Genomic DNA, 23,424 nt, shown 5'->3' with positions numbered 1-23,424 from the left:
TGGGCCAGGTGGGACCAGCAAGCCCCAGTGCTCCCTGCCCTTGGCCTCTAGGGTCTCTGTGGCTCCCTGGGAGACGCGGCTTCTGCGAGGAGAAGGGGATGTGGGGCTTGGCTCTCTTCGGCCGCTCCACAAGCCTGGCTTCGCTGGTGCTTCGACCATGGTGGGTGTTGAGCTGTAAGAACTTGTTAGAGACATGTAGGGCTGAGAGCTCAGTCCTTGGTGGGAGGAGTCCGGTCCCGGGACAGAGCCCTCTGCATTCAGGGGTCCGAGCTGTCGGGTCTGCGGACTCTGAGGCCCCAGCCCTGGCTTCTCCCTGCTGTGGGGGAGGGGCTGCTCTAAGAGCCCCTGGGGGGCGGGCGGTCACCTTCCTCCCCTGGCCAGCCCCAGCCGGCAGCTCTGCCACTGGACCTCAGCCTCGCTCTAGGACACCCCAAACCTTTCTCAAACCAATCATCTCATGTTGATGGACGAAATTAGTCTCTGAATTCTAATGAGACTGTGCACTCGGGAGACAGACAGCTCATCTGAACATTAAATGAGAAAAATTGCCACTTTGGCTGGTTCCTTTAGAAACTCATTTGCATTCTGTCAGCTTTCATTATGAAAGGGAACTGCAGATATGGTGGGATGTGGGCGGGGGGGTCCCTCCGGCCTGGCCTGGGGCTGGTGCCGTGTGTGGCAGGGAGGCCGGGCCCTCCCAGCTCCCTCAGGGGCTTCTGCCGCTGGCCCCACGGAGGCACTGGGGCTTACCCTCCTCACCTGCACATTGCCCCACCCCATCCTCCTGGGGCGGGGGTGAGATATACCTTCTCTTCTCCCTTCCTCGCTGTCCTGGAGCTAAATCCAGAAGCCAAGCGTCTTCCCTGCTTCAACTTCCCTGCGCAGGGGTCTGAGCAGGCGCAAAGCCCCCAGTATGGGCACGGGCACGGGCACGGGCAGGTGGGCGCCCTCATGCGCTGTTTTCTTTGGCTGGGTGAAAAATCACCCTCAAACTTTGTGGCTTAAGACAACAGTGGTCCTTCCTCACCACCCTGCATTCTGACTGGGCTGTTTTTCTGCTGAGCTGGCCTTCTGAGCCTCACCCACAGGACTCACCCACGGGAATCCACCCAAGGGACCCACCCATGGGACCCACCCAGGGGAGCCACCAACAAGACTCATCCACGGGACCCACGCACGGGACCCACCCAGGGGACCCACCCGCAGGATTCACCCACCGGACTCACCCACAGGCCCACCCACCGGACTCACCCACAGGCCCACCCAGGGGACTCACCATCCATGAAGACCCACCCTTGAGGAATGGGAAGGGTGGGACATGGGTGGCCACCATCTTCAAAGACCGAGTGGCAGTCCACATGAGGCCACAAGGAGCCAGAGCCCTTCTGACCTGTCAAAGTGGCCGGTGAGATGTCTCCCCTTCACCCAAGACCCCAAAGACTCCTTCCATTGCAGGAGCAGCTTCGGGTCCAGCTGTGGCTTCTCCTGGCCTGAAGACTGCAACACCAGCCATGCGGTGAGGATGGGAGGACGGCCCTGTGACGGGTGTTCCAGCCAGGACAGGAGGACCCGGAAGGGGCTGGGCAGAGCAGTGCTGACATCCAGCCAGGCACACGCACTGCCCCCAGACTCAAGGCCGAGAAATAGCTCCTGACCCACGCCCAGTGCTCTCCTCTTGGGACTGTTCCTTAATCCTTAATCGAAATCTGGCCCACTGCTTGCATTGTAAATAAAGTTTTATTGGAACACGACAATGCTAATTCATTTAGGGTTGCTTTTGTGCCCCAGTGGCAATGTCTATAGCTCCAGAGACCCCAGGACTGGCAAGGCCTGGGCAATTTGTTTTCTGGGCCTTCAGAGAAAGCCTGCCCATCCCGGCTGTCCTCCCTGGCTGTCCTCAGCTGGAGGCTCTGCCCTCTGGGCTCTGGGCACCACCCATGGAGACGTCTCCCTTTCTCAGAAGTGGCCTGCGTGTCTGGTGGCGTTGCCTCCTCAGCTGTGCCCTGCCCTCAAGTGCTCAGAGGCCTCTTGGCTGCTCCTCACTCTGAACTCTCTTCCCTCTAGTCCAAGTTAGTGACACTTGCTCTGAAACAATTCTCTTCAAATGTGAGTTTTCTAAAAAGTGACTCTCATAGGGTTCACCCCATGGGCTCAAAGCCACATCCTCCTTTCCTCCAGAGGCAGAGCCCTCCCTGCTGTGAACAGGTCACGCTGCTTCAGGAAAAGTCACCGTTCTTAGGATGCACCCTTTTCTCTCCTAGCTCAGAGGCTCTAACTCAGGGCTGTCCAATCTTTGGGCTTCCCTGGGCCACATTGGAAGAAGAATTGTCTTGAGCCACACATAAAATACACACGAATGCTAGCAATAGCAAAAAAAAAAAAAAAAAAAAAAAGTCGTAAAAAAACTCATACTTTTTAAAGAAAGTTTACAAATTTGTGTCGGGCTGCATTCAAAGGCATCCCGGGCCACATGCAGCCTGCGGACCGGGTGGGTTGGCAAGCTGTAACTCTGTATGTTTAACAAGAAGCCTTAGAGGCTTGTAAAGACAGCCAACCACATGCAACATCTGGAAAGCCTCGAAGTTCTCGGGCTCTGTGGCTTCCAGCAGCCTTTGAGGGGCTACGCATGGACTTTGTGTCTGGATTTTTGGGAAGGTTGCAGCGTGCTGAAGTCCTGTGTTTCCCAACGCTGGACTGGAAGGCCCATGAGCTGGTCACGGCTTCAACCCAGGGTGGCATGAAGGTCTTTGGGGGTTTGGCCCAACTCCAGCACAAAGCTGTTCAAGGCCCAGGCCAAGACGAGGCGCTCTCTGCAAAGAAGGGCGGGCTCTCAGTTCCTTGCAGACAGGCAGGTGCACACCAGTCCAAGGCAGGGGAGACCTGTGGAAAACAGAGCCTCCTTGGTGCCAAGCAGGTGCTCTTCAGGCCTGAGCTGAGCCAGCCAGGTCTTGAGACAGAAGTATCCACATCAGGTGTGTGAGCGCCAAGGCCCGTGAGTTTCAAGTTCTTTCACTTAACGTCCAAATCACTGTTTGCTCCCAGTGACCTCTGCCTTAGAATCTCACATCAGAGGCATAACACAGGCAGATCATTAAGTCAGTCACCAAAGCTAACAGCTGACATTTGCACTAATTGTAATTAAAAATTAGCATAGAAATGTGCTTTTAGGAGATTAAAATTATTGGTAGGTCCTGACCTGTATGCATCACCCTAAGTGATGGGCGACAAACAGACGTCACATTAAATAAAGTACATCTAATGGGCTTTTGAGGGAGAAAAGATGCAAATTCATTGATTTTCCTTTCTCCTTGATTTACAAATACGCCTTCTGCATAGATAAACACCACGCATTAGGACTGTTGGCACGTCCCGCTCTTTTCGGAGCTTCTGGAGGCTGCGTCTTCATCAATTCCGTACAGGTCCATGACCTCTAATAACAGCTTTGTACTGTAAGCACTTTCTATACTCTGGAAATTGCATTACATATTAGAAATATTATCTCCATGCAGCAAACTATCCGTTAATGATTAGTTGAGTGGTAAAACGCATGTCAGGGAGAGGATGCAGATTTCATGGAGCAATCACAGTCTGGCCTTTGTTTGCATTCGGAGCGGTATTTACATCGCGGGCACGGAATCCGGGGAGCTGCTGGCACGGACAAAGTGAGAGGAAGGTGGAGGTGTCACCGGGGCCCCTGGCAGCCACGATTGCAGGGTTTCTCACCTCCTTCCTCCCAGGGTTCTGAGGTGGGGCAGGGGCTCGGGGCCTGAGGTCTCCCTGGAGAGCTGGAGGGCAGTGGCCGGCTCCCGTTTGCTGCTACAATGATGAGCTGTGCCCTGTGTGGCCCCATGCCAGCCCTCTGTGGGGGCTCAGTTCAGTCATTCAACAATCAGGCAGGCAGCGCCTCTGGCAGGCTCCGGAGAGAAGGGAGAGGCAGGGTGTGGACTCTCACAGCACCTGGAGGTGAGGGGGAGGCTGGAACCAGCAACGGAGGGACAAATAAAGGCCAGAACGAAGCCTCATGCTATAAGAAACACAAAGCAGATGGGAATCGGGCACAGCTGGGCAGCCGGCCTAATTGCTGCAATCATGGAAGGCCTCTCTGAGGAGGTGATGGTTGAGAAAAGTCCAGAAGGAAACGGTGGAGTGAGTCACGCGGGGCGGGTGGGAGGAGAGAATCGAGGAGTCAGGCGGGGTGGGTGGGAGGAGAGAACGGAGGAGTCACGCGGGGTGGGTGGGTGGAGAGAATGGAGGAGTCACGCGGGGTGGGTGGGAGGAGAGAATGGAGGAGTCACGCGGGGTGGGTGGGAGGAGAGAATGGAGGAGTCACGCGGGGTGGGTGGGAGGAGAGAATGGAGGAGTCACGCGGGGTGGGTGGGAGGAGAGAATGGAGGAGTCACGCGGGGTGGGTGGGAGGAGAGAATGGAGGAGTCACGCGGGGTGGGTGGGAGGAGAGAATGGAGGAGTCACGCGGGGTGGGTGGGAGGAGAGAATGGAGGAGTCACGCGGGGTGGGTGGGTGGAGAGAATGGAGGAGTCACGCGGGGTGGGTGGGAGGAGAGAATGGAGGAGTCACGCGGGGTGGGTGGGAGGAGAGAATGGAGGAGTCATGCGGGGTGGGTGGGAGGATAGACTCGAGTGAGTCACGTGGGGTGGGTGGGAGGAGAGAATGGAGGAGTCACGTGGGGTGGGTGGGAGGAGAGAATGGAGGAGTCACGTGGGGTGGGTGGGAGGAGAGAAAATGGAGGAGTCACGTGGGGTGGGTGGGAGGAGAGAATCGAGCGAGTCACGTGGGGTGGGTGGGAGGAGAGAATCAAGGAGTCACGCGGGGTGGGTGGGAGGAGAGAATGGAGGAGTCACGTGGGGTGGGTGGGAGGAGAGAATCGAGGAGTCACGCGGTTGGGGTGGGAGGAGAGAATCCTGAACAGAAAAGACTTCAGGCTCTGGGGGTCTTGCTGTGTTTGGAGGAGTGTGAGCAGCCCAGCCCGGCTGGAGGGGAGTGGGCGGGAGGAGGGTCCCAGGACTGCACTAAGCGGATGCTGGGCCTCTGTCTTGGTGAGGTGAAGGCCTTGGAGAGTCCTGAATGGGGGAGGTCATGCTCGGCCCCAGGTTTCCTCTTGGTTTCTGTGCAGAAAATCCAGAGACTGATACAGAAAATGGGCAGGAGACAGCAGCCTGGAGGAGAGCACTTTGAGAAGCGCTGGATTCCAGGCATATCTCGAAGGTTGGCCAAGTGGGCAGCTTTTCCGTAGGCTGGCGACGGGTCGCAGGAGAGAGGGAACTCCGTGGTGACGCCACCCTGGGTCCGGCTGCCGGGCATGCAACGACGCCTGACGTGAGGTGGGAAACTGGCGGGCAGCCGCCGGCGGGAAGATCACGAGCAGGTGAGTTGAGATCCAGCTGCCTTTAGGTGTCCAGGTGGAGCCCATGGAGTTGAGTCCTCCAGCCTCTCCCTGCTCTGGTGGTCTCTGGGCCGTTGATTTTGCTTGTGGATTCCAGGGCCTCCCTCACAATTTATCAGAGATGTTTCCACCTGATTGGGCTGTGCAACCTCAGGTCTGAAGAGCTCAGCTCCCACCAGGCTGAGGCCGGAGTCCTGTGGCCTAGAGGCCTGTCCCTGCCGTGCCCTTGCTGTCCCTCCCGGCTCTCTGTGTCTTCCCCGTCTCCTCTGCTTGCTCCTTCCCCCAGGGGACACCAGGCTCCGCCGTCAGGGCTCTCCTCTCCACGCTCTGGCGCTGATGACCCCATACTCCTGCCTCAAGACCTGACCTTCCCAGAAGTCCCAGGAGCCTCCCACCAACAGCCCGTCCTATCCTTCCCTTCTCCCCATCACAAGCCTCCTTCCATGCTGGGGTCCTGACTCACTGTCCTAGGCCCCTTGTCTCCCGGCCCTTGCAGAAGGTGCTCCCTGTCCCCATACCCTGTGGAATGTGTGCTCTCCAGGACAAGGGCAGCTGCTCCTCCCAGAAGGCCGCCTGGCTCCTGAGCGACCAACCAGGGCCTGGGTCTGGCTGTAGCACGACTGTCCCGTTGACCAGGTGCCCCTGCAGGCAGCAGCGGTGCCCACCTGGCTTCCCAGCACCTGGCACAACCAGTGTTCAGCGAGCTTTTGTTGCGGGAAGGACAGAGTCTGGGCTGTGGAAATGCAGGATCTGCCCTCAGGCTGACCCATGTCCTGAGAAGGGAGGTTGGACCGGGAAGCTGGGTCCCGGGCTGGCTGGGACACCTTTTCTTCAGCTACTAAAGAGGAGCCATGGCCAGGTGCAGGGGCTCACGCCTATAATCCCAGCACTTTGAGAGGCCGAGGCGGGCAGATTGCTTGAGCTCAGGAGTTCAAGACCAGCCTGGGCAACACAGTGAAACCCTGTCTGTACTAAAATACAAAAAATTAGCCGGGCATGGTGGCGCCCGCCTGTAGTCCCAACTACTCGGTAGGCTGCGGCAGGAGAATTGCTTGAACCTGGGAGGCAGAGGTTGCAGTGAGCTGGGATCACGCCACTGCACTCCAGCCTGGGCGATAGAGCGAGACTCTGTCTCACAAAAAAAGAAAAGGAGACCCTGCTCTAGGACCACCTAGACCCCTTGAACTCAAAATTCTGTGTGCTTAGGAGTCTGTGAGCGAATCACGGCATAGCTCATAATTATTTTAAAGCTGACCACCAGTGCAATCCCTGGGTTTCCGGCTTCTCAGCCTGCACCTGCGGTTTCTACCCAGTGAGAACCAGGCTGGCTCTGAGCCTAAACTCCCGGTGATTAATGGATAAACAATCCTATTCCCTTGAATTGGGCCTTGAAGTCCAAGAAAGGGATGGGGATGGGGTCGCCAGAGAAAGGTTTGCGCAGGCAGTTTTATTAACCCCTTGATGACCTCAGAAATTTCTTCTGAATGGCTGCCCCGGTGAGCCCACAGGCCATGGAAACTGATGGTGTTTATGGAGACGGTGGAGGCAGGGGATCCTGAGAAGGAACAAAGGGTCTCCAGCCCGTTCACCTTCGCCGTGGTGATTTCACCCGTTCTTTTTTGGTGGTTAGAAGAACATTGACTGTTGTTTTTCGGAGTCTGAGTGAATTATTTACTGCGGAGTGAAAAACTGCCCTCTGAGTGCCTCTAAGAACACGGAGGAATTAGAAGGTAGATTTGTTTTCCTTAATAGCTGTCTTTGTTTTTCCTGGAGGTGTTCTGGGAGAGCCAGATCTTGGCACTGTGCAGCTTCAGGCGGAGGGGGTGCGTGTGGGGTTTGCCTTCTCCTTCACCGGCTCTCTGCTCCATCGAAAGCCCCCGCCCAGGGGAGGTGGTTTAACCTGTGGGGCCTTGGTCAGCCCGAGGGATTGTCTGACCCTGCACTGCCCCCGGGCCTCCCTTCTGGGGACCTCAGCCCTCATCCCATCAGCCCACCGCCTGTCAAGGGCTGTCACCGCCGGTCTTGGCTGCTTTCCTCTTCCCTCTGGACCTGCCAGCAGACATCAGAGTTGGGAGGAGGCCCCTGGCAGGCGGGGTGGCGGCTCCTTCTGTCCCTTGCAGCCTCTCCCTGCCCCTGCACTGGCTGTGGCCATGGCCCTGACACTCAGACACCCCTAGGACTGGGGGCCCTGCCCTGGGGAGAGCACTGGGGACTCAGCTCCAAAACGGAACGGGTCTCACCAGCTGTGTTCAGCCAAGGGGAGTGCCTCATGGGAGGTACGAGGTGAGCGATGGGCTGGAGTCTCAGCCAAGGGGAGTGCCTCATGGGAGGTACGAGGTGAGCTATCGGCTGGAGTCTCAGCCAAGGGGAGTGCCTCATGGGAGGTAGGAGGTGAGCTATCGGCTGGAGTCCCAGCCCCATCGCATCCCAGCCTCCATGGAGTGAGGATCCCCAGGACACAGGTGGCCTGGATAAGGTGCCTGACACCCCACTGGGCACACAGAGGGGAAGGAATGAGAGCTTCAGGAGTTGAGGACAGAATCCTGGGGTCAGGGGGCATTGCCAGGGGATGATGTCATCATTTTGAATGAAAGGCCCTGGAGGGAAGTGGTCCCCACTGGAACCCACCTGGAAACCTAATGCGCTTCTCTGTGGGTGATTGCAGCTCCGATCATGGGCCCCCTGAACCTCTGGATGTACCCGATCTTGCATTCCGGAAGGGTCAGGATGCCCATGTCCCAGCCAGTCCTCCGGGATCCATACCAGACTCCAGGCAGGTTTCCTTATACACGCGCCTCATCCCCAGGCCCCTCACCCCTCGCCCCTCAGAGCATGGCGCCGTCCTTCTGAAATGCACCCTGCTTGTCTTCAGCTGGGATCTGTAGGGGTGCACTGTGGGGGTGTATGAAAGCACCAGGTTACTTTGGTGGAACTGAAGAGTGGCCCAGCCCCAGGTGCCCGGTGGGGAGGCAGGTGTGGGGATGTGGCCCACTCTGGGCTCCTGTGGTGTCTGTGATGGTACCCATGTGGGGTGATGGGGCCTCATGCCACACTGTTATCAGGACTCACGCTGGAGGCATGAGGGAGGTCAGAGTTGGGATGTCAGGGATGAAGGTCACTCAGTCCTTCATTTTTGCTTTAAAAGTCACCACTGCACTTGCCAATCTCAGTGACTCATTCATCAAATTATGAAACCCTGGCTTTATGCTGGGTACTGAGTTGGGTGCTAAAAATACAGACATGGATGAAATACAGTCACACACTGGGGATGTGAACTCTAGCGTCTCGTCCGGTAGACAGACCAGAAACAAGCTGTTGAAGACCACGGGGCAAATGTTTGAACTGGGAAGCAATGATCGGCATCGTGGAAAGACTCATTGCTGCTGGACGCAGAACATGCTTTGTTTATTCACGCTCTTGGCTTCTCAGTTCTTTGCTGTCATCATGGCATCCAGCAGGTGCTCGGCAGGTGTGTCTCCTCCGGACGAGAGAACTCCAGGTGGGTGATTCGCTACCCCGTGCCCACACCCTCGTGCCCACACCCTCCTCTCTGGGGACTATCCTGGTAATGGAGCCTCTGCTGGGGGGAAGCGTGGACTCCGAGGGGTCCTGGGGAGCTTCCATTTATAGCAATGGGATTAGATAGACTATCCATCAAAAAACATAGAAAAGATAAAGACATTAAGTATTTTAAAAATGGGCAGCTAACCTCCAAATGAAGTAAAAGAAATCCCTACGAACCAAAAACGAAGAGGAACCTGGAAGCAGAGGTGCTGGGCTTCCATGGGAGCTGGGATGGCTTGAGAGCTGCCTGCCAACCTCAGGCACCAAGGGGCCTGGTTTTCAAAGACTTCAATGAAACAGGAGGAAAGGGTTAGTGTGTGGCAGACACCATGGGGTAGGGGATTAGTGCGTAGCATGGTGGGGTAGGTAGGGGGTTAGTGTGTGGCATGGTTGAGGTAGGGGGTTAATGCATGGCATGGTTGGGGTAGGGGGTAAATGCGTGGCATCGTTGGGGTAGGGGGCTAAGGTGTGGCATGGTTGGGGTAGGGGGCTAAGGTGTGGCATGGTTGGGGTAGGGGGCTAAGGTGTGGCATGGTTGGGGTAGGGGGCTAAGGTGTGGCATGGTTGGGGTAGGGGGCTAAGGTGTGGCATGGTTGGGGTAGGGGGCTAAGGTGTGGCATGGTTGGGGTAGGGGGCTAAGGTGTGGCATGGCTGAGGTAGGGGGTTAATGCATGGCATCGTTGGGGTAGGGGGCTAAGGTGTGGCATGGCTGAGGTGGGGGTTAATGCATGGCATAGTTGGGGTAGGGGGTTAATGCGTGGCATCGTTGGGGTGGGTGCTAAGGTGTGGCATGGTTGGGGTAGGGGTTAATGCATGGCATGGTTGGGGTAGGGGGCTAAGGTGTGGCATGGCTGAGGTAAGGGGTTAACGCATGGCATGGCTGGGGTAGGGGGTTAATGCATGGCATGGTTGGGGTAGGGGGCTAAGGTGTGGCATGGCTGGGGTAGGGGGTTAATGCGTGGCATCGCTGGGGTAGGGGGCTAAGGTGTGGCATCATTGGGGTAGGGGGCTAAGGTGTGGCATGGCTGGGGTAGAGGGTTAATGCGTGGCATGGTTGGGGTAGGGGCTAAGGTGTGGCATGGCTGGGGTAGGGGGTTAATGCGTGGCATGGTTGGGGTAGGGGCTAAGGTGTGGCATGGTTGGGGTAGGGGTTAATGCATGGCATGGTTGGGGTAGGGGGTTAATGCATGGCATGATTGGGGTAGGGGGCTAAGGTGTGGCATGGCTGGGGTAGAGGGTTAATGCGTGGCATGGTTGGGGTAGGGGGCTAAGGTGTGGCATGGTTGGGGTAGGGGGTTAATGCATGGCATGGTTGGGGTAGGGGGTTAATGCATGGCATGATTGGGGTAGGGGGCTAAGGTGTGGCATGGCTGGGGTAGAGGGTTAATGCGTGGCATGGTTGGGGTAGGGGCTAAGGTGTGGCATGGTTGGGGTAGGGGGTTAATGCATGGCATGGTTGGGGTAGGGGGTTAATGCATGGCATGATTGGGGTAGGGGGCTAAGGTGTGGCATGGCTGGGGTAGAGGGTTAATGCGTGGCATGGTTGGGGTAGGGGCTAAGGTGTGGCATGGCTGGGGTAGGGGGTTAATGCGTGGCATGGTTGGGGTAGGGGCTAAGGTGTGGCATGGTTGGGGTAGGGGTTAATGCATGGCATGGTTGGGGTAGGGGGTTAATGCATGGCATGATTGGGGTAGGGGGCTAAGGTGTGGCATGGCTGGGGTAGAGGGTTAATGCGTGGCATGGTTGGGGTAGGGGGCTAAGGTGTGGCATGGTTGGGGTAGGGGTTAATGCATGGCATGGTTGGGGTAGGGGTTAATGCATGGCATGGTTGGGGTAGGGGTTAATGCATGGCATGGTTGGGGTAGGGGTTAATGCATGGCATGGTTGGGGTAGGGGGTTAATGCATGGCATGGTTGGGGTAGGGGGTTAATGCATGGCATGATTGGGGTAGGGGGCTAAGGTGTGGCATGGCTGGGGTAGAGGGTTAATGCGTGGCATGGTTGGGGTAGGGGTTAATGCATGGCATGGTTGGGGTAGGGGCTAAGGTGTGGCATGGTTGGGGTAGGGGTTAATGCATGGCATGGTTGGGGTAGGGGGTTAATGCATGGCATGATTGGGGTAGGGGGCTAAGGTGTGGCATGGCTGGGGTAGGGGGCTAAGGTGTGGCATGGCTGGGGTAGAGGGTTAATGCGTGGCATGGTTGGGGTAGGGGGCTAAGGTGTGGCATGGTTGGGGTAGGGGTTAATGCATGGCATGGTTGGGGTAGGGGGTTAATGCATGGCATGGTTGGGGTAGGGGTTAATGCATGGCATGGTTGGGGTAGGGGGCTAAGGTGTGGCATGGCTGGGGTAGGGGGTTAATGCGTGGCATGGTTGGGGTAGGGGCTAAGGTGTGGCATCGTTGGGGTAGGTACCCCTTTGTGCAGACTCCTGCATAAATAAATAAGAAGGTGTCTTGTCAGGGGCCCCCACCCCTGGGAGTGTGTCAGTGTCGAGGCCATGGCCAAAGCCAGTGCAAGGGCCAGGAGAGGCTTCAAGGGACAGAGGGAGCTGTCACCTCCGCTTGCCCAGGGGCCTGTTCCCAACTCTGAGGTCTGCAGGCAGGTCCAGAGGGAAGAGGAAAGAAGCCAAGATGGGTGATGGGCTGATGGGAGGAGGGCTGAGGTCCTGGGAAGGGAGGCCCGAGGGCAGTGCAGCGTCAGACAACACCCTGGGCTGAGCAAGGTGGTCAAGTTAAGCCACCTCCTGGGGGCCATCCCGATGGAGGAGAAGACAAACCCCACACCCACCTTGCCTTAAGCTGCATGGAGCTGAGATCTGTCTCTCCCAGGACACCTCCAGGTGCCCCTCAAAGGGGCATTGCCTGAGTGAGAGACTCGAAGGGAAAAACATCACCCAAGGACAGAGGGAAATGATGGCCACGGGCATGTACTATCATCCTCCGGGTTTTAAATGCACACTACCTGCAGATTTTGTGAAACCAAAATGACAAGGAATTAGGTTAAAGTGCATCAGATTCTTAATGCTCTGGGCCATCCCACTGAAGCAAAGAAAAGAGCCCCCAGCAGGACACAGCCTCATCCCAGGGCCTGCGGATTCTTACAGCCCAGTCCCCACTCAACATGAGCCCACAATCTCAAATCACAAAACTCACAAGGACACATGCCTTCCTGAGCACCAGGAGGAAGAACAGACAGCCGAAGCTGACCACCAAGATGCTGGACACATGAAGTGCGAAAGGCTGAATATAAAATGTTTTCAATATTTAGTAAAATAAAAGAGGATTTAGAAACATAACCACATATCAGTAAAACATTAAAAAAAATCCTACAAGAATGTCTGAAAAATAAAGACATGACACCTTAAGAAGTGGAAAAATAATCATACTATTTTTTTTTTTTTGGAACAGAATCTTACTGTCACCCAGGCTGGAGTGTGGTGGCCCAACCGTGGCTCACTACAGCCTCTGCCTCTGGCTCAAACAATCCTCCCACCTCAGCTTCCCAATTAGCTGACACTACAGGTGCACACCACTACCCCTGTCTAAGTTTTTGTATTTTTTTGTAGAGAGGATGTCTTGCTATGTTGTCCAGGCTTGTCTCAAGCTCCTGGGCTCAAGTGATTCTCCTGCCTCAGCCTCCCAAAGTGCTGAGATTACAGGCTCAAGTCACCTTGCCTGGCCCTATTTATTTCTAAAGAGAGAATTGTCAAAAATGGAAGCTAGAGCTGAGTAAATTTCCTGGTAGAAGCAGGAGAAAACATGAACAAATTCAACAGTGCACCATAGTTCAATTTTAGTTCCAGAACAAGAGATGCGAGAAGATTAGGCACAGGCAATGGCCATGAGGTAAGCGCTGGAAATGTTCTTAAATTGGTGGAAGATGTGAATCCTCATATTCAGAAAGTGTTATAAATACCAGAGCATAAGAGCTCCATACTGAGATACATCATAGAAAATCAATCTGAAGGACACCAAAGTCAAACAAAAGAACTTTAAAAGTAGCCAGAGAAAAAAGACATGTTGTCTGCAAAGGAAGGCCAAGTATTTTGATGACAGAATCCTTAGCAGAAGAATAGACAACAGAACCACAGCTCCAAAGGGCTGAAGAAAGAAATTGGTCAACTCATGTTTTTATAGCTAGTAATCAAAATATAAGGAAAAATACAAATATCTTCAGACAAAAGCAGCTCATTTATTAAAATTTTCTGGTAAGTGATTTTCTAAAGCAGAGATTAACAAACTTTTCTTATAAAAAACAGGTAGTAAACACCTTTAGGCTTTGCAGGCCACATACAGTCTTTGTCACCAATTACTTCCTGTTGTTGATACACCCTTTTAAAAAAGAAAAATCTGAACAACAAAGATGTAAAATTCATTTTTTGCCCAGAGACCATAAAAAAATAATGCTGTAGGCTGGGCGCAGTGGCTCATGCCTGTAATCCCAGCACTTTGGGAGGCTGAGGCAGGTGGATCACTTGAGGTCAGGAGTTCAAGATCAGCCTGGCCAACATGTTGAAACCCTTTCTCTACTCTCTATGAAAAATATAAAACTAGCTGGGCGTGGTGGCAGGTGCCTATAGTCCCAGCTACTCAGGAGACTGAGACAGGAGAGTAGCTTGAACCCGGGAGGTGGAGGTTGCAGTGAGCTGAGATTGCACCACTGTATTCCTGCCTTGGTGACAGAGCAATGCTCTATCTAAAAAAAAAAAAAAAAAATTGGATTTGGCCCATGGGCTGAAGTTTTTTGACCTCTGTCAGAAACAGTGGTCTTCAAACAAACAAAAAAATGCAAAATAGTGTTGATTTGCAGGAAGAAAGAGAATAGCCAATGACTGGGTAACAACTACTTTTGCAAATTCAGGTGGGTTTGTATTCAACAAAACTCAGTGTCACAAAAATTATTAAAATTTGAAATGTTAGCAACAATTTATATGTAGTAATTTAATCATAAATCAATTTTAATTTTTAAATCATAGTCATCTAAAAGGATATAATAATGATTCAATAATAAATAAAATCATATTTTTGATCCCTAATGTGTTTTTTTGGCATGATATGGCCATGGACTGTCATGTGACAAAACACCTGAGCACTTTGTGGTTTCAGACACCGACAGTCATTTTGTGATTTTCCGTGGGTGACAGGGCTCAGCTGTGCGGTTGTTGCACAGGTTGTGACTCATGGGGTGAGGCTGATGTCACCTTGGAGGCTTCCTCATCACACAACTGATCACTGGGGCTGTCAGCCACACCCCTCCCTGTGGCTTTCTCTGTGACCTGGGCATCTGCACAGCAAAGTCACTGGATTCTAATACCAAGTGCCTCAAAAACAAATGACCTCTGCAAAAACATACATTACAGTTACTTTGTGTGGGATTTTTTTGATTTTGCTTTTTCAATTTTATTTAAAATTTTATAAATTTAATTGGAGTAAAATACAGCCTAAGATTTACCATGTTAGCCATTATGTAAAAGTGTCTAGTTTGGTAGTGTTTGGTATATTCACACTGTTGTGCAATGAATCATTAGGAATTCTTCAGCTTCCCAAACACAAACTCTGTTCCCATTAAATCCCCGACCCCCAGGGCTCTAACACCCGCCATTCACCATTCCACTTTCTGTTTCTATGAATTTGACTCCTCCACAGACCTCATGTAAGTGGAGTCATGCAATATTTGTCCTTCTGTGCCCAGCTTATATTCTTTAGCATAATGTCTCTGTTCAATCTGTGTTTAGCATGACATCCATGTTCAGCATGTGTCAGAATTTCCTTCCTCTTGAGGGCTGAATGATATTCCGTCCTATGTACAGACTATATTTTGCTTATCCGTTCATCTGCCCAGGGACAGTTGGGTGGTTTCTATGTTTTAGTCATTGTGAATAATGTGCTCTGAACATGGTTGTGTAAGTATCTCTTCAAGGCCCTGCTTTTAATCCTCTGCAGGATATACACAAAACTGGAATCCCCAGATCATAGGGTAATTGCATGTTCATTTTGTTGAGGAAAGTGCCATGCTGTTTTCCACACAGTCTTTCACACTCTCACCAGCAATGCACAAGACTTTTAATTTCTCCACATTCTCACTAATACTTTTTCTTTCTGTTTATCTTTTTTTTTATTAAGGAATGAGCATCAAAGGGGGTTGTGGGGTGTTTGGGCCGATTATCAGGGTCCTACCGTGGGCAGACAGGACGTCTGTAATCACGGCTGTGAGTGGCAGGTTGATCCCGAGTTGGATCAGATCAGAGCCCGGCTCAGCAATGTGTGCTCCATGGGTTTTAGGCAGCCGGCCTCTTTCCTCTCAGCTCTCTTGGGGTCCTCACATCCTCCTTATCCCATGGGTGGGTGGCTCTGGCATCTCTGTGGCCCGCCACTCACAGCCTCGGTCTACGGACGCCCTGTCTGTCCACGGTAGGGTCCCGATAATCTGCGCAAACACCACCATGCCCCACAACCCGCTTTGCTGCTAATTCCTTAATAAAAGAGCGCGTTTATGAAAGTTGACAGCATCGGGGAGAGTTTTAAACGCTGCACATTAGGCCTTTCATGGGGAACAGCTAACGACAGGCAGGCTCAGCGCAACAGAGATTTCATCTAATATCAGTTTCGGGAAAGACAATTGCAGGGTTATTTCTGCAGATTAAATTAACTGTATTTGGAGGTCACCTCCTGTGGCTAGATTGAGAGAGACAGATACGCAATAGCAAATGCTATCAACGAGATATTAATTCCACTCCACAAACAAAGATATTGTGCCCCACCCTTGAATACTTTCAAAGAGAAAGTTTTTCTTTATCAACCCTGTCCCCCAATCTTCGTGTAGATATTGAAGGACAAAACGTACTGGCCAATTATCAGGACTGTGCACATTCATTTAAAGCACTTCTCATTGGGTTTATTTGAAACATGTGGAGGGAGCTGAATTGCTCTGCCCCTGCCCATTTTCTGGCTGGGTGCTCAGGCGAGGGCAGCAGCAAGCGGTGACGGGGCAAAAGCCTTGGCGGAGGGGAGGGGGCCTCCCATCAGGGTCAGGGGACGGGGGAGCTGTGGTGCTCCTTGCTGAGGCCACCAGCTCCCAAAGCTGGCCATGCTTCCAAATCCCAGGGAAGCTTTGAGTGGGGCCAGCATGAGCTTCTAGAAGGCCAGGGCTTGAACCTGCTCCTCTCTACCACCTCCCGGGATTCTGGGTTTTATTATTTTATTTTTTCTCTCTTCATTTCCTTTTTGCGGTGAAGCAGACTGGAATGGTTTTTGGAGTGAACAAGTGAAGGGTCGGGGCCATGCCCAGTCTCCCCGTGAACCTGGAGTGGCACTGGAAGGAAGCACTCAGCGAGGCCCCCGCCCGGCCACACGTTAGAGCTCCCAGAGCCTGTTCCTGCATGGTCCTGGGGGAAGGGACCTGCGTCACCCCCTGGCACATGTGAACGACCCAGGGAGGTCGGTGACAGGAACGTGATGTCGGGTCCAGCGGGAGGCCCTCCGCAGTTACTGGGGAAACCCATGAGCTGAAGGTCCTCCCCACCCCTCTGACCCCTCTGCCTGTTCACACCACGTCCCCTGGTTCAGTGGCCTTGCCTCTCCCTGCCCCCTCCGCTCGGCCACAACTCCTCCTCAGCTCTTGCAGGCTCCTCTCCACTGACTGCCCTTGTCCTTGCGTTTTCCTGGGACAGCCCGTCTGCGCCCTGGGCCCCCCTCCTCTCCTGGTCCCTGAGCTCACCTGCTGCCCCCCACACACCCCATGTGTTCAACCCTTTACGCCATGTGGCATCAAGGCTCCAACTCACCTCCCCTGGGACAGATGCGCCCCCCGTCCCCACCCCCTTACAGCAATTCTCAGAGCATGGCCCTTGAGGTGGAGCCAAGTGGCCCCCAGAAAAGATCTTCCCACGACCTAACTGGAAACCTAGAAGTGTGACCTGGTTTGGACAAAGGGTCTTTGCAGATGTAAGTCAGGAGGTCGGGATGAGATCAGCCTGGATGAGCCCTGTGAGCCTTGAATCTAAGACCATGTGTCCTCATCGGAGCACAGTGGGGCCCAGTCACACACAGGAGAGGGCCAAGTAACGATGGGAGCAGGGAGAGAGGTGGTTCCACAAGCCAAGGACGCTGGAGGCCACCGAGAGCCGAGAGAGGCAGGAAGGACCGTCCCCTAGCACCCTTGGGGTGAACAGGCTCGTGGACACCATGGTTTCGGAATCCGGCCTCCATGCCGGAGATGAATTGCTGAGGTTTCAGACACCCAGTTTGTGGTGCTGTGTGATGGTGACCTAGGAAACACACAGGGCCAGGCTAAAATGCGGGCCCCTGCACCCTTCTCACCACATGCAAGGCCCAGGAATCAGCATTTTACCAAAGTCCCCACGCGGGCCCTCTGCACACTCCCCCTTCCCGCCTTGGCTGCTCTTTGCCTTCTAACCCCCTCACCCCCTGGGAGGGTCAGTGCCTTCCCGGAGGCCTGGGGACCTGCCACTCAGGCAGCAGGACCTTTCTTGCCAGAGTCTCTTCTGCATAGCTCCCCAGAGAGGCCTTGTCTGGGGCCTGCTGTCTACTCAAGGAGTTCGGCAGGCCCCACGGCCACACTGTCTGCTAGGCTGAGTTACAGCTCCACGTGGCTGGTGCTGCCCTGCAGGACCGACTCCCAACTCAGCAATGCTGAACCCTGAGGTGGGTGTGGGGATCAGATCCCACAGGTGGCAGAGGAGAAACGGCACCCTGGGTTTTGTTTGTTTCAAATGTGCATTGTTTTCCCTTCTCCTTTCTCCACTCTTTCCTTCTCCTCCCTCTCCTCTTCCTCCTCACCCCTTTCTTTTTCTCCTCCTCCTCCTCTTCTCCCTCTCCTCCTCTCTCTCTCCTCCTCCTTCCCCTCTTCTTCTTTCTTCTCCCCCACCCTCTCCTCCTCCTCTTCCCTCTTCTCCTCCTCTTCCTTCTCCTTCGCCCTCTCCTCTTCCTCCCTCTTCTCCTCCTTCCCCTCCTCCTTTTCTTCCCCCTCCTCCTCTTCCTCCCCGCTCAGTGCCTGCCTTAGTGGTCCTGCTGTCTCCCACGAGGCTCATTCTGGAAGCATCTCCCGGGAGGCTGCTTGTGCCTCAGCTGTGAGCAGTGCGTAATCAGCCCATCCCAGGGCAGGCAGTGCTGACACGGCTGTGAGACGGAGCTCATTTAGGGCAATTTTAAGTGGAGACCAATGACTTTGGGGAAGCTTCAATTTAGTGGATAGCAGCATAAAAAACAAATATTAGGAGAAAAACTGGGCACGGAAGGGGCCTTGGGCCGTGAGTCAGGAACAAGGCCCCAGGTGGTCAGGCTGGGAGCCTAGCTCTCAGGTGCTCTGGACCCCGCCCAGGTGGAGGGCATCCCTGGGTCTGCAGCTCACAGCTCCCCTTCCACGCCCACCCCCATCTCCTCCCCAGCGCTTTCCTCTCCAGGTGGGCGTCTAATCCCAGCGACTGCAGCTGGGGCGGGTGGGGGCTCTGCAGAGTGCTGGGTGGGGTCTTCAGGGATGCAGAATGGATGCCTAGCCTGGATCCAAGCTGCTCACTGGGCCGCATTAGCAAGGACCCCATCTCTCTCTCGAAGTCCTGAGGACACCTGGTGGCTCTTGCCAAAAGTTCCACCCAGCGCCCGTGTACTCAGCCCCCGGTCTGGGGGTGTGGAGCTGGGGCTCCTGAGACTTCCATTTCTGAAACGTTTTTCCCAGCGAGTCCTCTTCCCTGCAGATGCCTCATCCCAGGGATGGCGCCCCGGAGAGCCGTGGGTGCAGCTCGATCCTGTCCTCGGCCACGTGGTGTTGATGGGATGGCTCACTCAGGCCAGCCCGTCCTGCTGCCCATGCTTGGAATTTGGGCTTAAAATAGGGGCTGCAAGTTGTGGTCTGTGTGGGGCTGACGTGTCCCCACAAACTCAAGATCTCCAGGCAGCCTCAGCCAGACTGAGGGTCTGAGGACCACAGAGAAGGATTGTTGGTCAAAGCGGCTGCGTGTAACCAGATGCTACAGAAAGAACTAAGCTGAGGAAGGAATCGTCCAGCCGGCAAGCAGGGGCGGTGAGAACAGAGAGTCCCGCAGTTAGGACACTGGCAGGGTTTCAAGGGGGAATTGCCAGGACAAGGTTAGTGGATCCTGGTTAGAGCTCGGCCCTGCCGAGGAGCCCGCCTAGGGTCAGACCCGCAGGAGCCTGATTGGCAGTTGCTGTGAATTAACTCATCTCAGAGCAAAAATGCATCCAGACGTGGCAGCCAGGGTATCATCTGGTGTGGACACAGTGGCCCAGGAAGGGAGGCAGACTGGGGATGTGGATCTCTCGTGGAAACCACCTAATTCGAGCAAAAGGTCTGCGGTTAAATCCGGGGGAAAGGGAGGTGGTCACAGAGGCAAGAGACACAGTCAGTGTCTCTGTCTGTCTCTCTTTCTCTCTCCCCCCACTCCCCCTTCCCCCTCCCTCTCTCTCTCTCTCCCCCCCTCCCTCTCTCCCTCCCTCCCTCCCTCCCTCCCTCTCTCTCTCTCTCCCCGCCTCCCCCTCCCTCCCTCCCTCCCTCTCTCCTCTCTCTCCTTTCTCTCCTTTCTCTCACCCCTCTCCCCCCTCTCCCCCCTCTCTCCCCTCTCTCCCCTCTCTCCCCTCTCTCCCCTCTCTCCCCTCTCTCCCTTCCTCTCTCCCTCCCTCTCTCTCCCCCCTCCCCCTCCCTCCCTCCCTCTCCTCTCTCCCCTCTCTCCCCTCTCTCCCCTCTCTCCCCTCTCTCCCCTCTCTCCCCTCTCTCCCTTCCTCTCTCCCTTCCCCTCTCTCTCCTGTCTCTCCTCTCTCTTCCCTCCTAGCTCGTGCTTCTGTATCCCTGAGCCTGCTGCCATTGCCAGTTGCTATCAGAACATCTGCAAAGCTGAGTCCGTCCTCCCCAAAGGCCACATCTGCACCAGGGTAAGCACGGCCCGGAGAGGAAACTTACTCACACGCAGCTCCGGGGAGGAGGCATCAACTGCTTCCTCTACCTTTAAGGAGGGCAATTTCTCAAGCTCTATAAAAAGCCTTTAAATGGGTAAGATGTGACCTAGAAATTTCATTTCTAGGATTTTGTCCTAAAAAATATATAAAGATATATGCAAAGAATTAGCTATAAATATGTCCATCTCTGCCTTGTTTGAAATAGTAAAAACTTGCAAGCAAACAACATTTCTAACATTTGACCATCCTTTACATATATTAAGGGGCTATCTATAACATAAATCCACTGTAGTCATTGAGGGTCATTTTTGCAATAATGGACACGAGATTGTCAATTAAAAAGGATAATTTCATCAATGTGATGGTGACAGGAAAGTCACATTTAGAATGGGGAGAGAGACTGGGTGCAGTGGCTCATGCCTGTAATCCCAGCACTCTGGGAGGCTGAGGCAGGTGGATCACGAGGTCAGGAGTTCAAGACCATCCTGGTTAACACGGTGAAACCCTGTCTGTACTAAAAAATACAAAAAATTAGCCAGGTGTGGCGGCTGGCACCTGTATTCCCAGCTACTCAGGAGGCCGAGGCAGAAGAATGACGTGAGCCTGGGAGGCGGAGCTTGCAGTGAGCCAAGATCGCGCCACTGCACTCCACCCTGGGTGACAGAGTGAGAGACTCTGTCTCAAAAAAAAAAAAAAAAAAGGTGTGTGTGTGTGTGTGTGTGTGTATATATATACGTAAATATATATATAAATTAGCCGGACGTGGTGGCGGGTGCCTATAGTCCCAACTACTCAGGAGACTGAGGCAGGACAATCGCTTGAACCCGGGAGGTGGATGTTGGAGTGAGCCAAAATCACACCACTGCACTCCAGCCTGGGCGACAGAGCGATACCACCTCTCAAAGAAAAAATTAAACATTAAAAATCAGAATGGAGAGAGATGGCGCATTTGCAGGAGAGCCATGTGGTGGAGTATTAGGCAGCCACAAAGAGGAACGAAGCCTGACACAGCTGTGATGTGGATGGACCTCAAGACAGGGTGCGGAGGGGAAGAGGCCAGTACCAAAGGTAGCAAACTGTGTGGCCCCATTTATACGAAAGATCCAGAACAGATCGATCCACAGACAGGCACGGATCAGCGGCTGACTGTGCATGGGGTTTGGTGCTGGGGTTTCCTTTCGGATTGATGGAAATATTTCAGAAATACAGATAGCAACCAAGTGCATGTGCTGCCAGCTGCGAAACACTGCACATTAACGTGGTTTATGTTAGGTTTGCCTGCAGCACCTGTGATCTGTCTCCTGCTGGACGCTGAGACCCCCCAGTGTCGCCTCTGGACGCTGAGACCCCCCGGTGTCGCCTCTGGGAGCTGTGTGGGACCCTGCACACTAGATGGAGGTTTGCCTGACTGTTAGTTGACTTGCACATGGTCAGGCCCCCATTCAGCGCCAGGCCAGCACCGCCGTCCTTCCCGCTCCCTCCAGGACTTGCTGGGCGGGCTCTCCCTTAGTTCTCCCACCCGCATTGATCAAAGCCCTTAGGAGACAGTCGGCCTCTTGCCAGCCCGTCCCCTGCCCAGCACAGCATGTTCTCGAGGTTGGAGAAGGCTGCAGGTGCCACGCCCAGGCATCCCAAAGGAGACTCCAGGCTTTGCAGGCTCCTCCAGCCTGCCTGTTGTCCTGATCGCTCCCTGCAGCCTCTGCTGCCTGCCAGCATGGGGGGACCTGCTTCTCAAGCCCGACCCCATTCATCGTCAGCCACATACTGGGTGCCTGTGACGGTCTGACGCTGACGCCTGATTCTGCTTTCTGCCACGTGGCATTCGCGGCTGTCGCCACAGCCATCAGGTCTGTGGAGCCACGCGCAGGTGCGCATTCCTGGGAGTGGGCACCAAACCTCAGATGGGAGAGCAGAGGCTGCAGGGCAGGTAACGTGCTCCCCTCTGTGACCTGGGCAGACGCCTGCACACCCGTCCTACCTGCGGGCACTGAGCACTCACCCAGACCTGTGGCTGTGCCCTCCACGTTTGTCATCCAGGCCCAGCTCCCCCTGCCTGCCCAGTCTCAAACCGGAGCCCTAGCCCGGTCCCAGATCGTGGGGTGCTGCCCTGGGGTCCCCCATCAACACAGGATAACACCACCAGCGCCAAGCACCCCTGAGCAATCTGCCCTGAGCAACTTGCCCTATCACTGTTTCAGTGACTCAGAGCCCCGTTCTAGATGCCCAGGCACCTGCCAGCTTCATTGCTGGAGTGAAACTGGGGGTGACGGGGCTGCCATAAAAGATGACAGTGGGACCACGTTGAGGTCACCTCGTGTTTCTTCTTCAGGTCTCCATGACTGAACTCACTGGGCTGCCCTAGGACCACTGCAGTCAAGACCATCCTCTGCAGAGTGTGGGGGTAGGAGGTGCCTCTGCTGTGATGTCGGGCAGCAGGTGGGGAGGGCGGGGGAAGGCGGCGTGTTGTCGGAGTCTCCTGCTGGGTTGGGGGTCGGTAACTCCTGGGTTTTGGGGAGGAAATCCTGTTTCTGGAGGAAAATGGCAGCTCCTCGGGGGAAGTTTGTCTGAACTTTGGGGCAGCCTGGGACACACGTGTGCATGCACATATGTACATACATGTGCACACAGGCACACACCGGCACGCACATGTCCCCACACGTGTGGACACACATGCACACACGTGTCTTCACACACGCACATGCGTGCACATGCCATATCGCACATGCACACCTGTCCTCACACACATGCACACACGTCCTCTCACACATGCACACACGTGCCCTCACACACGCCAAGTATCCACACACATGCACACATGTGCCATCACACACATGCACATGCACGTGGCCTCACACGCACACCCACGCGTGTCCTCACATGCACACATATGTGTCCTCACACACGCACACACGTCTCCTCACACACGCACACACGTGTTCTCTCACGTACACTCACATGTGCCCTCACATACATGCACACACAAGTGTCCTCACACACATGCACACATGTGTCCTCACATGCACACATGTACCCACACACAGGTTATGAGATGGGGCTGTCCCCAGGGCTGTGCCCCGTCTTGGCCATCCTATCCCGCCGTGTCCTGGTCACACTCCCAGCAAGGACTTACCTGACTCAGCTGTTTCTGGACTTCCTACTTGTGCCTCCGTCCTGTGTGCCATCACGCTACTCCAGGAACAGAGCTGATTACTCATCGATTACTAATACCTGCTAGAGCTAGCCACTCCTTCCTTCTGCTCATTTTTCTTGAGTATTTTTGCTTTTATTTTTCCGTATGAAGTTAAAGTCCCTTGACTAATCCCAGGGAAAGCAACACATTAGTATTTTGATTGCAATTGCATTCAATTTGCAAATTAACTTAGAAGAATAGACATCATTGTCATACTAAGTTTTCCTGACCATGTGAATTTCCATTTTTGTTTTTTTCATGAATGTTGTGAAGTTGTTCTCACGCAGGTCTCGCCCATTTCTTGTTAAATTTATTCATAGGTATTTTATCTCTTTTGTTG

General features: G+C 54.3%; 1 protein-coding gene across 30 annotated transcripts in view; it reads left to right on the top strand.

Annotated features, from left to right (window-relative positions):
- Window positions 1-4,881: 4,881 nt before the first annotated feature.
- Window positions 4,882-23,424, top strand: part of LOC114670330 (uncharacterized) — a 30,265-nt gene continuing 11,722 nt past the window's right edge. For 17 of the 30 annotated variants that reach the window (XR_013398783.1, XR_013398779.1, XR_013398776.1 and 14 more), the window contains exons 1-3: window positions 19,687-19,870; window positions 21,167-21,821; window positions 22,224-22,330. Coding sequence is in view for 7 of the 30 variants with exons in the window: in XM_077949078.1 (XP_077805204.1) it covers window positions 8,735-8,900; window positions 21,167-21,292; window positions 21,591-21,821; window positions 22,224-22,237 (537 nt within the window). In the remaining 23 variants the exon portion in view is untranslated. Of the gene's footprint in view, window positions 5,384-8,697; window positions 8,901-17,975; window positions 19,871-19,978; window positions 21,822-22,223; window positions 22,331-23,424 lie in introns of those variants that run through there. The other 13 variants (XM_077949078.1, XM_077949077.1, XM_077949075.1 and 10 more) reach the window with 10 other exon arrangements.

This window comes from Macaca mulatta, chromosome 10 (genome assembly GCF_049350105.2).
Source record: "Macaca mulatta isolate MMU2019108-1 chromosome 10, T2T-MMU8v2.0, whole genome shotgun sequence".
In the NCBI taxonomy this organism is placed as follows: Eukaryota; Metazoa; Chordata; class Mammalia; order Primates; family Cercopithecidae; genus Macaca; species Macaca mulatta.
The sequence above is the reverse complement of the archived record's forward strand: the minus strand, read 5'-3'. Positions and strand labels throughout refer to the sequence as shown.